Source organism: Rhinoderma darwinii, chromosome 3, assembly GCF_050947455.1.
Source record: "Rhinoderma darwinii isolate aRhiDar2 chromosome 3, aRhiDar2.hap1, whole genome shotgun sequence".
NCBI classification, from domain to species: domain Eukaryota; kingdom Metazoa; phylum Chordata; class Amphibia; order Anura; family Rhinodermatidae; genus Rhinoderma; species Rhinoderma darwinii.
This window is the reverse complement of record NC_134689.1, coordinates 148,560,478-148,577,779: the sequence shown is the minus strand read 5'-3', so window position 1 is coordinate 148,577,779 and position 17,302 is coordinate 148,560,478. Positions and strand designations below refer to the sequence as shown.

General features: G+C 40.3%; 1 protein-coding gene across 4 annotated transcripts in view; it reads right to left on the bottom strand.

Moving 5' to 3' along the window:
* Positions 1-4,023: 4,023 nt before the first annotated feature.
* The window catches only part of VEZT (vezatin, adherens junctions transmembrane protein), a 106,470-nt gene continuing 93,191 nt past the window's right edge, over positions 4,024-17,302 (bottom strand). For all 4 annotated transcript variants that reach the window (XM_075856849.1, XM_075856850.1, XM_075856851.1 and 1 more), the window contains exons 10-12: positions 16,518-16,618; positions 16,190-16,397; positions 4,024-5,089 (exon numbers count right to left, since the gene is read on the bottom strand). In XM_075856849.1, the coding sequence (XP_075712964.1) occupies positions 4,590-5,089; positions 16,190-16,397; positions 16,518-16,618 (809 nt within the window). In that variant the 3' untranslated portion in view covers positions 4,024-4,589. The remainder of the gene's footprint in view (positions 5,090-16,189; positions 16,398-16,517; positions 16,619-17,302) is intronic.

Genomic DNA, 17,302 nt, shown 5'->3' with positions numbered 1-17,302 from the left:
CTAAAATTTATTCTAACAAAAATAAGGCCCGAAAATCCACCAGGTGCTCCTTTGCTTCTGAGGCCGGTGCTTCAGTCCAGTAGCACGCTACGGCCACATGTGGGATATTTCCTAAAACTGCAGAAACTGGGCAACAAATATTGAGTTGCATTTCTCTGGTAAAACCTTCTGTGTTATAAAAAAAATTGTACTAAAAATTTATTTCTGCAAAAAAATATGAAATTTGTAAAATTCACCTCTACATTGCTTTAATTCCTGTGACATGTGTAAAGTGTTAAGACATTTTCTAAATGCTGTTTTGAATACTTTGAGGGGTGAAGTTTTTAAAATGGGGTGACTTTTTGGGGGTTTCTAATATATAAGGCCCTCAAAGCCACTTCACAACTGAACTGGCCCCTGTAAAAATGGCCTTTTGAAATTTTCTTGAAAATGTGAGAAATTGCTGCTAAAGTTCTAAGCCTTGTGAGGTCATAGAAAAATAAAAGGATGTTCAAAAAACGATGCCAATCTGAAGTAGACATATGGGTGATGTTAATTAGCAACAATTTTGGGTGGTATAACTGCCTGTCTTACAAGCAGATACATTTAAATTGAGAAAAATGCAAATTTTTGCAATTTTTCGCTAAATTTTGGTGTTTTTCACAATTAAATACTGAACATATCGAGCAAATTTTGCCAGTAACATAAAGTCCAATGTGTCACGAGAAAACAATCTCAGAATCGCTTGGATAGGTGAAAGCATTCCGGAGTTATTACCACATAAAGTGACACATGTCAGATTTGAAAAATGAGGCTCGGTCAGGAAGGTCAAAAGTGGCTAAAGAGGGAAGGGGTTAAAAATGAAAACTGTTTGTCTGCAGGATCTTCTGCATGGTCCAGAAACAAACATGTAAGGAAGGCTCTGTTCACATCTGTGGCTCCGTTAGGGGACTCTGTTGCAGACTCGGCATGGTTTACTATAGCTATTGTGTCCGGTAAAATCACGGACACCCCGAAGGAAAGCCGATGGAACCCATTAAAGTCAAAGGGTTCCGTCGGCAAACGGTGGTGTCCGTTGTGAAATGGAACCGTTGGTTCCATTATTCCCTTGTTCTGCTCCTCTGACGGAGCAGAACAACATAACTGCACAACGCAGATGTGAACATAACTGAAGGGTGGGGTTATATCAGGCAAGTCGAAATTAACTTTGTCAAGTATGTCCTTATGTTTCCAATGATAAATCGCCAATGGTCATCTGTCAATATTTTCATAATGACTTATGTGAACAGTACAGTGGGCCACAGGCCTAAAGTATGAAAACAAAGGAGTCTCCTTTTTCTAGCGATCCTTCTCTTCCGAGACACTTACACAGCGTTTTTCTGGTCTGGCAGATTTTGAAATGGCAGCGGTTTTTGAAGCTTCTTTTTTGTGGCATTTTTTATTTTAGACATATGATGCTAATACAGGAACCACAATCAAAAACCACAGCAACAAAATGCTCCAAACGATGGTCCCAGGTTTTTTTCTGCATCCCATTGATTTTAATGGAAGGCCAGAGGCAAAAAAGCCTTTTTTTTTTCCATGAGCGGCCAAAAGCCATTCGGGAAAAAAAAAAAAAAAAGATGCCTCTGCATCTTAGGGCATGGCCGGACGTAGCGGATTTGCTCTGGAATTCCGCAGTGGACCCGTTTCTCCATTGCCTTCCACAGTTTTTTAGTAGGGTTCGTTTGCACGTTGCGGACAATTCCGCTGCGGAGCACAGGCTGCGGTGCGGAATTTGGTGTCCGCAGCATACAATGGTTGTTGCGGACGTGTGGCGGACTGGTTGCGGACTCATTGCGGAATTTCTCCATTGACTTCAATGGAGATTCAAAATTCCGCAATGAAGTCCGCAGATGTAATGTAGATGTTATGTGTGCTGCGGAGCGTATTGGTTTTTTAACATGACATTTCTTCATTCTGGCCGGACCTATGTATTTCTAGGTCTACAGCCCGACTAAGGAAGTCAATGGGGCTCCCGTAATTATGGGTGACTACTTGTGTGCACCCATAATTACGGGTGACTACGTGTGTGCACCCGTAATTACGGGAGCGTTGCTAGGCGACGTCAGTAAATAGTCACTGTCCAGGGTGCTGAAAGAGTTAAGCGATTGGCAGTAACTGTTTCTGCACCCTGGACAGTGACTACCGATCACAATATAGAGCAACCTGTAAAAAAAATAGAAGTTCATACTTACCGAGAACTCCCTGCTTCTGTCTCCAGTCCGGCTTCCCAGGATGACGTTTCAGTCTAAGTGACGGCTGCAGCCAATCACAGGCTGCAGCGGTCACATGGACTGCCGCGTCATCCAGGGAGGTCGGGCTGGATGCCGAAAGAGGGACGCGTCACCAAGACAACGGCCGGTAAGTATGAAATTCTTTTACTTTCACTAGGGAAAGTGCTGGCCCTTCTCTCTATCCTGCACTGATAGAGAGAAGGGAAGTACGTTCACCTCAATACGCAGCGGCTAGTCTGCATCAATTTATTGCCCATTTTGGGCAGATCCGCAACAGAATCTGCAACGCAGATTCTGTGCGCCATTGATGCGGACAGTTGCGGAACAATTCCGCCACGTCTGGGCATGCCCTTATTGAAATCAATGGGGTGCTTTTGGGGAGTTTCTTAGCGCTGGTGTCAAAATGCGCAGTGTGAACTAGCCCTTAGCGATTTTTGTATAGAGGTTTGTATTCAGTGATAGTTTGGTAGTATCATTCAGTAATAAGAATTTGAGGTCATAGTGTGGAGATGTTATTTGAAACTCGTCTAGTGGTATTATTTGGTCACTGTGTGAAAGTATTATTTATTTAGTGTTTGACAAACATCTATAGATACAAATTCTGGTACAGCATATTGTGCACGGTATTCCTTAACAAATCACACGACTCTTAAGGAATACGAAGCACACCACTGAATACAAGGATTTGCCTAGTATTGTTCATCGCCACTAGTGAATGTTTTGTGAATCTGCAAGCAACTCAAATGCAACAGCCTTTTTTCCTAACACAAATAAGAAAATTTTTGTGCCAGCAAATGTGGCAGAGAATCTGTAAACATTCTCAACAGATATTTTTTTTAGTGTATTTTTACCAAAAAACTGATGTCAATGCACTGTTACATGACCTCCATTGACAAAATAGGGGCATATTCAGGAATATTTTATTTCAGTTAAGAACATATTGATCATATTTCATGTTGCTTTATCCACAGCACAGTGTGATTGTGCAGTGAAAGAAGCTGGGCTAGAACAATGAGAAGTGTATGACGCTGATTGGTCAGCCTCATACACTTCTCTGTACAACGCCCAGTTGGTCAAAAGTAAAAACACGCCCAGTTGTCCATTGAGAAACGAATTAACATAAATCTAAACTAGCTCATAACTTGATAAAAAATTATCGTTTTTCAAAATAAAAACCACTGCTGTTATCTACATTACAGCGCCAATCAGATTATGTAGGAGATAGGGCACTTATAATCTGGTGACAGAGCCTCTTTAAGCCAGAATATGAAACCACCTACCTGATATTGTGTATGTACCACTTTGTTGAGGCATGGACTTTACAAGACCTCTGAAGGTGTCATGTGACTGCTGCAGCGGCAGTCACATAGTCATCCCAAATGGCTGGCCTGGATGACGTTAGAGTGCCGGCCTCCAGGGATGACGTTTCATCCCTGGCTGCAGCGGTCTTCTGGGATCAAACGTCATCCCAGAATGTCGGCCTGCTAAATGCTGAACAGTTTTCCGAGGAGGACATTCCAGGTGAAAAACTGCAACAGTTTGATGCGGTTCTTCGCCCGAAATTCCCTGCGGCCACCTGGGCGGATACCAAATACTGCGGCCCGTTACCAAATGATCCGTGCCCGGTATTGGCCCACGGCTGGCGGTTGGGGATCACTACTCTAGTATATATAAATGTGCGAAATAACTCAAATGTAAGATTTAAGAGACAGATTGTTACCTGAAAATATATGTTCATATATTATAAAAAGTAGAATTCTCATACAAGTTAAGGTTTCTTGTGTTGTTTTTTTATTATAAAAATTACATTCTAAGCTTAGAGAAGTGAAATAGTTTAAGAAATATAGTACAGTCACAAAGGAACAATGTCATCAGCCAGTGTACACTGGACAGACACAACCAACGTGGCATTGATACCACACCGAGTAAAACAATGAATCCGCCTGTCTAAAAAGAAAGTCAGCAAAAGATGTGGACACTAGATTAACATTTGAGAACAAATTGTCTCTTTTTTAATAAATAACATTAAATATTAAAATAACCCAAAAAGATATTTAGGCAGCTGCATTGATTTTTACACTATCACATACTGTAGATTGCCTTCATCGAATCTGCGTAGATGTAGTCGGGAACTTGTGATAACATGGAGGGGGGTTCATTGAAACACTGCAGAGTTGAATGCTGCAAAGCTTCCAGGCACAGAGAATATTAAATCACCGCGTGTTATTTAAAGAGCAAATGTTTACCTCTAGTCCGCCCTTACATAGTGAACAGGGTGACCAGTCTTATGTTCCTTAAGAGTTCAATGGCTTGTCCTTTCTAAACTCAACTTGGTCATTTTTCATTTTCGGAACATCTGTCTTCATCTCCTGCATCACCACTCTCCGTCTCATCTTCATCATTACCCCATTCATCGCCAAAAGTCTGTTCTTGCAGGAAAGTAAATGTAAGTGATCGGGCAGCTGCTTGTGCTGCTAATCCTGAGGCAAAGTGTAAATCTGATGCCTGATGGATCCGAGCAAGCCTCTCTTTTATGGAGGCAGGTAAGACAGTCCTGGGTGCAGGACATGGAGCTTCAACTTTCTCATTATCGCTAGCCTGCTCTTCCAAAACACGGAATGTTTCCGTCTCCGCTCGGTCCTGATCTTTAACAGGTACGTCTGACGTCTCATGAACAGCGGCTTCTTTATGGAAGGGATCTGTTCCGTTTACTTCTTTGATGACATCTTCATTAAAGCTTTGTGTTTTGCTATCGTTTTGAAAGTCTGGATAGGAGACTGGAGGAGAGATAGGATTATCTACTATCTCCACGTGTGATATAGGTCGAATTATGGCTTTGAGGGGGAAAAAAAAAAAAAAGGGACAAAAAGAAACAATTACTGAACTGGACGCATACTTTTCATTTTAACGGTGTGTTAACATCAGCGTTCGTTTCCGCTGAGGGGTTCCGTCAGAGGTTTCCGTCGGGTTAACGCCTCAGCGGAAATGCAAAAGGAAACATCAGAATACCTCAACAGAAGGGCAATGATGATGTGAACAGGCCCTAAGTAGGGGGCAAATATATAAAACTATAGGTACTTTTACACCGGCCAATTGGTGCTCATTTGCTCCTGTCACAAGGAGCTAGTATGGGGACGAGTGCTCGTTACTCCGAACGCTAGTCCCCATACATTTGTATCATGTCGGCCGCACAGGGAGATGTGCTGCCGACAACGATAATATTTTGCACTTTTTAAACTCATCCAATGAACGAGCGTCTGCTGATCGCTGCCCTGCTTACACAGGGCAATTATCGTTTGCCTGATAATTGGCCAGTGTAAAAGGGCCTTATCACTCCTATCGAGATGGAATAGAATAGTACTTTGTCAAGTATGAAAAATTCTGTAAACAGAAATCCTCACATTGAAAAATGTAAAACACTATGGGATTAGCACACATACAACAGACCATACAAATACATTTAAAAACATTTTAGAATATATGTTTTAAAGCACACTGCAGTCGGATAAAAACCTCTCTAAACCTACATGTACGTGCCCTAATCACCCTATATCTCAGGTCTAATAGTAACAATTCAAACAGACTGAGTACGACTGGTCCTTTAAAATTCTGATCACCATAACAACCCATCTTTTCTTAAAAATGCCTGACAACTCACGAACATCACAACTAATTATGGACCTGGCTGTTTTAGCCACTCTACACAACAAACACTTTTTCTTTATTGTCACCATACCAAACAATAATTCTGTTAGTTAAAAACTAAATTTTTGCGTGATAAAAACTTTTCAAAACGTAAAGAACTAAAGCCACTTTTTAGAAAACGTTGAAAAAATTTAATCCGCTGCTGGGCCGTATTTACTATAGTATATATTGTACTAAACCATGTCAGATCATGAGAAACAGTGATCCCCCAAGAGCTTAAACTCCCAGCTCATGAAAAAATATGTACTATAAAGCGATAGATTATCAAATATCCTGCAGCTTGTTCTCAGACAAATGTCTTCTGCATACACGGAACGTAGATTAGGCTATAATTCAGTGCAACTAATACTTTATTTAGTGATATTTTTGAAGGTTATTAAGAGTCACTAAAGGTCCTTCTACACTAGCAGATTTTTTTCCTGTAACAAGTGGCGATCAAAAATATAGCAAGTCGATCGGCGCTCGTTTAGCTCCATTTACATGGAGCAATTATCTGTACTATATGTACCTGAATGATCACATCCCTGACTACACGGGGGAGATGTGCTGCCGACATCCAAGGATTTTAAAACGTGCCTAACGTTTCAGAATAAGGTGTCATATGCGTGTACGTGAGGAATAACACTATTTCTGGCCATTATATGACTTGTATGTGGCATTATTTAGCAGTTTTCCCCTCTGCAGGCTCTATCGCTAATTCTCAGAGGTCTCTGAGCTAGTGGGCGGAGCCTAACTGCTATCATGTCTTCTATACACAACACACATAGAAGAGGAGAATCCTGCTCTCCTATCTCTATCATAAATATAGAACCTGCTGCATGGAGGAGATTATACATTAGTAATGAGCAGTGTAGCTGAGAATCCAGCACTGGGGTAAGACATAAACCTTACTAGAATCTGAAGCAGCATGAAAGACATTATACAGCAGTAATGAGCAGTGTAGTTGTGAATTCAGCACTGAAGTGAGATATAACACCTACAATAAGCTGTAGCAGTGTCTGTGTCTCTCTTTCTCTGTCTCACACTGCTCCTGCTCAATCTTCCCCCTCCATAGACGTATGAGCAGCTGTTACCCAATCCTTCAGTGAGCTGATGGTCATTCTCGTCTTGAGGAGACAGATTTAGCAGTAAATTAAGAGTGAGTGAACCGTTAGGAGGGGGTTTACAAAGTTGGCTGTGTACGCTATGATATTACAGCCAACACTGTGCAAGACTACAACTGAATAAAGGAAAAGGGGCACAAAATAGAAAACAAGAGTTGAAACCATTCTGACGAGAACATAGTTTCACATGTGAAGAAGACCCGTTGGCTTGAAATTGTAGTAGTATCTCTCCTGATTTGTAACTTCTAGTATTATCTGCAATCAATTTAACACGCTGTAAATACAAGCTTGCTGGAGACTGGTCTTTATTGCAGGAAAGTACTGCAGCCACATCATTTAACCCCTTCCCTCTTTAGCCACTTTTGAACTTCCTGACAGAGCCTCATTTTTCAAATCTGACATGTGTCACTTTATGTGGTAATAACGTCGGAATGCTTTCATCTATCCAAGCGATATTCTGACATTGTTTTCTCGTGACACATTGCACTTTAAGTTACTGGCAAAATTTGCTCGATATGTTCAGTATTTATTTGTGAAAAACTGCAAAAATTAGCATTTTTCTCAATTTAAATGTATCTGCTTGTAAGACCGATAGTAATACCACACAAAATTGTTGCTAATTAACATCCCCCACATGTCTACTTTAGATTTGCATTGTTTTTTGAACATCCTTTTATTTTTCTAGGACGTTACAAGCCTTAGAACTTTAGCAGCAATTTCTCACATTTCCAAGAAAATTTCAAAAGGCTATTTTTACAGGGGCCAGTTCAGTTGTGAAGCGGCTTTGAGGGCCTTATATATTAGAAACCCCCAAAAAGTCACCCCATTTTAAAAACTTCACCCCTCAAAGTATTCAAAACAGCATTTAGAAAATGTCTTAACCCTTTACACATTTCACAGGAATTAAAGCAAAGTAGAGGTGAAATTTACAAATTTCATATTCTTTTGCAGAAATAAATTTTTAATACAACTTTTTTTTATAACACAGAGGGTTTTACCAGAGAAATGCAACCCAATATTTGTTGCCCAGTTTCTGCAGTTTTAGGAAATATCCCACATGTGGCCGTAGCATGCTACTGGACTGAAGCACTGGCCTCAGAAGCAAAGGAGTACCTAGTGGATTTTGGGGCCTTATTTATGTTAGAATATATTTTAGGCACCATGTCAGGTTTGAAGGGCTCTTGCGGTGCCAAAACAGTGAAAATCCCCTGAAAGTGACCCAATCTGGGAAACTACACACCTCAAGGAAATTATCTAGGGGTACAGTGAGCATTTTGACCGCACAGGTTTTTTACAGAAATTATTGGAAGTAGGCCGTGAAAATTAATATCTAAATTTTTTTAAAGACAATGTAGGTTTAGCTAATTTTTTCTCATTTCCACAGGGACTGAAGGAGAAAAAGCACCGTAAAATTAGTAAAACAATTTCTCCCAAGTAAAACAATACCCCACATGTGGTAATATACAGCTGTTTGGAGACACGGCGTGGCTGAGAAGGAAAAGAGCGCTATTTGGCTTTTGGAGATCACATTTAGCAGGAATGGTTTGCAGAGGCCAGGTCACATTTACAAAGCCCCTGAGGGGACAAAACAGTGGAAACCCCCAACAAGTGACCCCATTTTGGAAACTACACCCATTGAGGAAATTATCTAGGGGTATAGTGAGCGTTTTGACCCCACAGGTTTTTTGCATAAATTATTGGAAATAGGCCCTGAAAATGACAATCTAAATTTTTTCTAAGAAAATGTAGGTTTAGCTAATTTTTTCTCATTTCCACAAGGACTGAAGGGGAAAAAGCACCGTAAAATATGCAAAGCAATTTCTCCCGAGTAAAACAATACCCCACATGTGGTAATAACTGGCTGTTTGAACACACGGCGGGGCTTAGAAGGGAAAGGGCACTATTTGGCTTTTGGAGATCACATTGAGCAGGAATGATTTGCGGAGGCCATGTCACATTTACAAAGCCCCTGAGGGGACAAAACAATGAAAACGCCCAAAAAGTGACTTCATTTAGGAAACTACACCTCTTGAGGAATTCATCTAGGGGTGTAGTGAGCGTTTTGACCCCACAGATGTTTCATAGAATTTATTAGAATTGGGCAGTGAAAATAAAAACAATCCTTTTTCTTCAATAAAACGTAGCTTTAGCGCAAATGTATTTTTTTTCTCAACAAATAAAGGAAAAAAAGAACCCAACATTTGTAAAGCAATTTCTCCCGAGTACGGCAATACCCCATATGTGGTCATAAATAGCAGTTTGGGCAAACGGCAGGGCTCAGAAGGGAAGGACTGCCATTTGGAGTGCAGATGTTGCTGGATTGGTTTCTGGGCGCCTGTGGGCCCAAAACAGTGGAAACCCCCCAGAAGTGACCCAATTTTGGAAACTACACCCCTCAATGCATTTACCTAGGGGTGTAGTAAGCATTTTAACCCTGCAGGTGATTGGCAGAAATTGGTGTGCACTCGATGTTGCAGAGTGAAAATGGGATTTTTTTTTCCGTAGATCTGCCAATATGTGGTGCCCAGCTTGTGCCACCATAACAAGACAGCTCTCTAATTATTATGCTGGGTTTCCCGGTTTTAGAAACACCTTACATGGGGCAATAATCTTTTGCCTGGACATTCGACCAGGCTCAGGAGTGAAAGCGTACCATGTCAAATTGAGGCCTAATTTGGCGATTTACAAAGTATTGGTTCACAACTTCAGAGGCTCAGATGTGAAATAATAAAAAGAAAATGTCATTGCTGGGGTTCCGATTAGCTGCAAACACCTTAAGTGCAGCACTCGCATTTGAGCGCTGCACTTAAGGGGTTAATGGCGGGGATCGTAGCTAATTTCGGTCCCCGCCATTACAGCCGGATGTCAGATACAGCTGAGATCCGGAGATTATTGCACCGACTCAGCTTCTGAGCCGGTGCCAAACATTTGTCGTAAGTATACGACATTTTGCGGGAAGCACTGGCTTTCCATGACGTATACTTACGACAAATGTCGGGAAGGGGTTAAAGACCCAGTAGACTGGCAGGGAATGTGGGGAAAATGGCAAAATAAATAATACTCACCCGGTAAATCTACTTTTACAGGAAGTGATGACGTCCCGTTCCATTTATGTGACTGCTGCAGCAAATCACTGGCCTCAGCGGTGATGCTAGCAAGAATGGCGTGTCATTGCCGAGACCAGTGATTGGTTGCATGGATGAAATGGGACGTCATCACATCCTGTAAAAAAGACAGGAGACCACCAGAGCGGCGGCACTACAGCGTTGGAGGATTTACCAGTTAAGTATTACTTATTTTGTTATTTTATTACTACCACTGACTGCAGCCTGTCTTTTAAATGTCCTATAAAACCTCTTTAACCGCTTCCCGACCGCCCACTGTATATTCACGTCGGCACTTGCTGGGCTCTGTGCAGTGCCGACGTGAATTCACGGTGGGTGTTAAAAGCACGATCCGGGTGTCTCAGAATAGCGCTGACACCCGGATCGCGCTGTTATCACCTGCCTCTGGTCCCGGAGATATGATCGGGACCTGATTAGTTCAGGTCCCGGTCATGTGATCGCAGGGAAAGTGTGTTGTAGCAACGAACTGGAAAGTTTGTTGCTATAACAAACTGGAAAGTTTGTTGCTATAACAAACTGGAAAGTTTGTTGCTACAACAAACTTTCCCGGGGACCGATTGCGGGTGCTGCAGTCGGTTATAAGGCAGAACCGGGGGCCATACAACAGCCCCCGGGTCTGCCATGCACGACAGCCTATGAGAACCAGCCGGAGGCCGGTCCTTATAAGCTTCCTGTCAGTGTGACTCTCAGCGTCACACTGACAGTTTATAATACGTTACACTACCTAGTAGGTAGTGTAATGTATTATAGCAGCGATCAGTGCTGCCAGTCTTCAAGTAAAAAATAAAGTAATAAAAATGTTTTATAAAAGTGTAAAAACAAGTTATAAAAGTTACAAAAACAAAAAATGCTTTTTTTCCTATAATAAGTCTTTTATTATAGGAAAAAAATGAAAAATGTTAAAAAGAAGTACACATATTTGGTATCACCGCGTTCATAACGACCCAAACTATAAAACTATAATATTATTTTTCCCGCACGGCGAAAAAAAAATAATTAAAAAACAATGTCAGAATCACTATTTTTTGGTCATCAACCCTCCCAAAATATAGAATAAAAAGTGATCAAAAAGTCACATGTACCCCAAAATAATACCAATAAAAACTACAACCCAATAATTTTATAGAAAAGTGATTTTATTGCGCAATCGCCACAAAACATAAAAAAACCTATATACATATGGTATCGCCGTAATCGTACCGACCCGCAGAATAAAGTAAAATGTCATTTATACCGCACGGTGAACACTGTAAAAAATACAAAAAACATTGTCAGAATTTATGTTTCTTTGTCACTTTGCTTGCCAAAAAAATCTAATAAAAAGTGATAAAAAAAAAAAATCACATGTACCCTAAAATGGTACCAATGAAAAGTACAGATTGTCCCGCAACAAATAAGCCCTCACACGGCTCCGTTGGAGAAAAAATAAAAAAAAGTTCTGGCTCTCAGAATATGGCGATGCAAAATGTGCAGAGTGTTCCAAAAGCGGATAGGATCGGGCGCCATTTATCAGTGCGACACTGGCCACATATCTGCGGATTATTATTTATGTACCCTCTTATTATGTCCTGATGTTCTCCGCACAGCTTACATATACCCCCACATTATAAATTGAAATACCAGCAAAACCCCAAACAGAACAGTTACCAAGCAAAATCTGCGCTCCAAAAGCCAAATGGCGTTCCCTCCCTTCTGAGCCCCACAGCGTGCCCAAGCACCAGCTTACGTCCACATATATGATATTTTATATCCGGGAGAACCCGCTCAACATTGTATGAGGTATTTGTCTTCAGTGGCACAAACTGGGCACAACGTATTGTGCATTAAAATGGTATATCAGTGGAAAATTTTAATTTTCAATTTGCACCATCCGCTGCGCATTAACGCCTTCGCGCACCACGACTTAATAGCATGTCATGGTGCGAGGGGTTATATATGAAGCGGGCTCACGCGCTGCGCCCGCTCCATATTCTGCAGGTGTCAGCTGTGTATTACAGCTGACACCCGGGACTAACGGACAGGAACAGCGATCGCGCTGTTACAGGAGCCTGTAAAATGACATTATACTGCAATACATTAGTATTGCAGTGTATTGTACCAGCGACCTAATGATCGCTCGTTCCAGTCCCCTAAAGGGACTTTTGGGAGGTTTCCACTGTTTTGGTACCTCAGGGGCTTTGCATATGCGACATGACACCCGAAAACCATTCCAGCTAAATTTGAGCTCCAATAGACAAATATTGTTCCTTCCCTTCTGAGTCTTGCCGTGGGTCCAAACAGCCGTTTATTACCACATATGGTGTATTGCTGAAATCAGGACAAATTGCTTTACAAATTTTGGGGTGATTTTTCTACTTTATTCATTGTAAAAATTAAACATTTCTATGTTTTTTCAGAAAAAAGTAGATTTTCATTTTCACGGCCTAATTCCACTAAATTCAGCACAAAAACTGTGGGGTCAAAATGCTAACTATACCCCTAGAAAATTTCCTTGAGGGGTGTAGTCTTCAAAATGGGGTCAGTTTTGGGGGGATTCCACTGTTTTGCTCCCTCCAGGGCGTTGCAAACGCGACATGGCACTGAAAAACAATTCAGCAAAATCTGCGCTTCAAAATCCAAATGGCGCTCCTTCCCTTCTGAGCTCTGCCGTGGGTCCAAACAGCGGTTTAGTACCACATATGGGGTATTGGCGTAATCGGCAGAAGTAGCTTTACAAGTTTTGGGGTGCTTTTTAATCTTTATTCCTTGCAAATATTATTTTTTTAAATATTTTTTCAGAAAAAAAGTAGATTTTCACTTTCACAGACATACTCCAATAAATATAGCAAAAGACCTGTGGGGTCAAGATGCTAACTATACCCCTAGATAAATTCCTTGAGGTGTGTAGTTTCAAAAACCGTCTCACTTTTGGGGGATTTCCACTGTTTTGGCACCACAAGACCTCTTCAAACCTGACATGGTGCCTAAAATATATTCTAAAAAAAGGAGGCCCCAAAATCCACTAAGTGCTTCTTTGCTTCGGAGGCCGGTGTTTCAGTAAATTAGCGCACTAGGGCCACATGTGGGATATTTCTAAAAACTGCAGAATCTGGGCAATAAATATTGAGTTGCATTTCTTGGGTAAAACCTTCCGTGTTACAGAAAAAAATGTATTACAAATGAATTTCAGCAAAAAAAATAAAATTTGTAAATTTCACCTGTACTTTGCTTTAATTCCTGTGAAGCGCCTAAAGGGTTAAGAAACTTTCTGAATGCGGTTTGGAATACTTTGAGGGGTGCAGTTTTTAATATGGGGTGATTTAGGGGGTCTATCTAGTACATAAGGCCCTCAAAGCCGCTTCAGAACTGAACTGGCCCCTGTAAAAATAGCCTTTTGAAATTTTCTTGAAAATGTGAGAAATTGATGCTAAAGTTCTAAGCCTTGTAACGTCCTAGAAAAATAAAATAATGTTCAAAAAACAATGCAAATATAAAGTAGACATATGGAATATGTAAAATAGTAACTATTTTGTGTGGTATTACTATCTGTTTTACCAGCAGATACATTTAAAATTAGAAAAATCATAGTTTTTGCAAATTTTCTCAAAATTTTGGTGTTTTTCACAAATAAGCAATGAATTTATTGATCACATTTTTCCACTAACATAAAGTACAATATGTCACGAGAAAACAATCTCAGAATCGCTTGGATAGGCAAAAGCATTCCAGAGTTATTAACACATAAATTGACACGTCAGATTTGAGAAAATGGGGCTGGTCATGAAGGTCAAAATGAGCTCTGTCTTGAAAGGGTTAAGGACAAAGTTATGCCTCTATTTGTTATTTTTTTTAATCGCAGCAGAACCATAACTTTTTTATTTTTCCATCGATGTGTGATGTTTTGGGAGGGTAATACATAAAATAACGGCAATTCTGTCGTTGGTTTATTTTCACTGTTTGTCGTGTGGTAAAAATAATGAGTTAACTTTATTTAAAAGGTGGATATAAACACAGATATCAAATATGTTTTTTTTATTTTCCTGTTGATGTAGCTGTATGAGGGCTTGTTGTTTGCTTGATAGGTTGAAATGTTTTATTGGTACCATTATGGGGGATAGATTAATGAAACAACTAGGCTTCATAAAAGTTGTTTTTTTGGGAGGGTTATAATATATATATATATATATATATATATTTATTATTTTACGTTAAATTTTACTATTTTGTCCCGCTGGGAATTTGAAACAGCGGTCGTTACTCTTACCTAGCGTTTCGAAATACATTGTATTCCAAAGAATTATTGCTACACTGTTTTGCTACATTGACAAGCAACCTACTAGGCCATGCTTGTGGCATGTACCCACAAGATCATTGTGATGGATATATCCATCAAAGCGCGGTAGGCTGTGTTTATAAACAGCAGCCAATCTGAACCAATGAGACGGGGGGGGGGGGGGGGTGCATGTAAAAAGCTGTGGTCACAGCGGAGCTAGAAATGCCGTAAGCACTGAAGAAAATAAGGTAAGAAGCATCTATGCGCACTGGCTTACATATCATTTTTGAGCTCATGAATTCACAAGAAGTTTAAAAATGAACCTGAAAGACGCACATCTCTCTCCGTTTTCCTATGATAATACTTACATTTTAGTGCTCAGGCAGTTTAGTTTTTCATAGTGACGTTTGGAATTGTGTACAAAAAGTAGTGCAGAAAACAAAAAGTAGCAGAGCTGGCAATAGCAACCACCAGATCACACATTCATTATAGATAACTATACAGTATCCCCAAACATATAAGCAGCATAAGAATAACCTCACTTATCACAACCAGTTGCCAAACTCCTGCTGTGCTGTGAAACTGTAAACCTTTGAACACTTTTTTTTTTAACAAAACAATGTATCATTTGTGTTTTAAACAACTTTGTAATTGTTGTTTTTTTTTTTAAATTAATCAATCCTGGATACGTAGACGCTGTATCTTGAGCTCAAACCCGAATCCGTCATATCAGCGGGCCTGATGGCTTTGAGGGCATTGGGTCCTGCGTGTCAGTCCATTGTTTTATTTTTTTTTAAAAAGCGTTTAAAACGTTTACATAGCCATTAACAATACATTATTACAAAAAGTGTCACTGGTGTTCAGAGAATGTTGAGACCGCTAGTTCATGAGGTCTGTGACATCAGAGGAAATGAAGAGGATGGCATAGTACAATATTGAAAAACAACTGACTTTACAAAAAGAAGAGGCTCTCTGCACGCTAGCAATACTAAATTCACAAAACCCAACATTCATAGTAGCAGCGGTATTAGATTCAGTGAATTATGGGATGCCGGCAAATGGGAAAAACAAATCAAACATTACAGACAAAATATTTGTTCTGTCATGCCTTGATAACCAGGCCAATAACATTTCAGGCAATATAGAACGGAAAAAGCAGAAACTTGGAAAGGTTCATCTTTACATAAATTTACATATTTTACACTATAAAGGAGATTGAGAGAGAAGAAATGTATCCCAACATATGATCAAATGGACTGTAAACTAGCGCCTAGTGAGCCGTTACTAAAGACAAATATGCGCTGCGTAGAATAGTACAATCTGTTAGGGAATTTCAGCAATTAGGTCTGAAAACTATTGTACAAATGTGTAATACGTGAAGTGTAACTCTGACATTTACGTAAAATATTTACAGCTTATAAAAATAAATAGGTTTCTTAAACTTGGCTTAGCGGCATTAGCATGTTTTAATAACAGAGCTATCGGATACTACAGAGCAAGTAGTTGGACTACAAACGCCGTGACTTTACAGCGGACTATATTTAGTAATCGGGAAGGGGGGGGGGGGGGCAGCACTATAATTCAAGAGAACGGTTTCTAAAATAGACCCTTATCAGCTAATACACGTTTATAAGGGAATTGCCATAAAGGCAATTTCCTAATATTTAGTGGAAATTAGAGAGCGTCAGACAAGCAGTCATTTTTAGTGGTAAGCCGTAGTATGACAGAGAGGTTTGGAAAATCACACACCATGTTCACTAAACAGCAACTGCTTCCATTTTTGTCTTTCAGCTTCGGATGCCTTTAAGCCGAGGACGGCCTTTAACTCCTGCAGTACTCTGTTAGATTCCTCCCTTTCTCGCTTCTGTCTCTCTCTCTCCTCTGGAGAAAATAAATACACATCATCTCTGCTAAACTCGTCATCGGGAGCGATGTCTTCAACATAGGCCTCAAATTCCTGAAAATAAAAACAGTTGTCATTTCAGTAATCGCTATGCTGACGAGAACCAGGGACTTTGCCATGTAGAGAAAAGGGCCAGTCCTGGGATTCTGGGGAACATGAAAGTGGTCATAATACCTGTTCCTCTGGGACTGGATCTTTATCTTCAATACGTAGTGCAGGAGGCACATTGGGCATCACAGGGCAATGTGAATTTTCACAAAGTATGTTAGGTGTATCTATAAGTGGAGAGTAGTGAAGATAAGAGAAATATTTACACAGAGAATAATATATTTATACAATATTCATATCATATACTCAATATTCATGTATACAATATTCATATGATCACTAGTGCACTTAAAAGACAACTTTATTTAAAAATTGAATTTCTGATTAAAATGTTTCTGAATGTCTGTGATTACTGGGCAGTATCTGATTCAGCTAAGGCCTGGCTCACATCAAGTTTTTTCCTTCCCTCAGAGATAGTGATACATCCCACTCTATTGGAAAATAGTGGGATAAATCGTCTGAACTCCCCGAGCACAGCGCTAGTTGAAGCGCTGTGCCCGGGAGAGCCTCTGACGCCACTGTTTATATGTGGACAGTTATGTCAGGGGCTTTAAACTAAGGAGTCCCTGGCCAGAGCATCATAAGTGCTCTGGCCGGGACACAGCTCCTGGAGGGAGCCCCTGATGTCACTGTCCAGACAGCATTTCAATTTAGCCTCCACTGTGAGAGTAAAGAACATAAATGAAGTTGTTCTGTGCAAATATAGCATTTTACCGTTACTATATAAGTGGGTGAATTGCATGTATAAATACCAAATTATTATACGGCAAGTGTCTAATAATGTGTACATTTTTTATGTTCTTTGTGCTGGCCCATAAAAACCACCATTCTCTGCACAGCGGCATGATTGC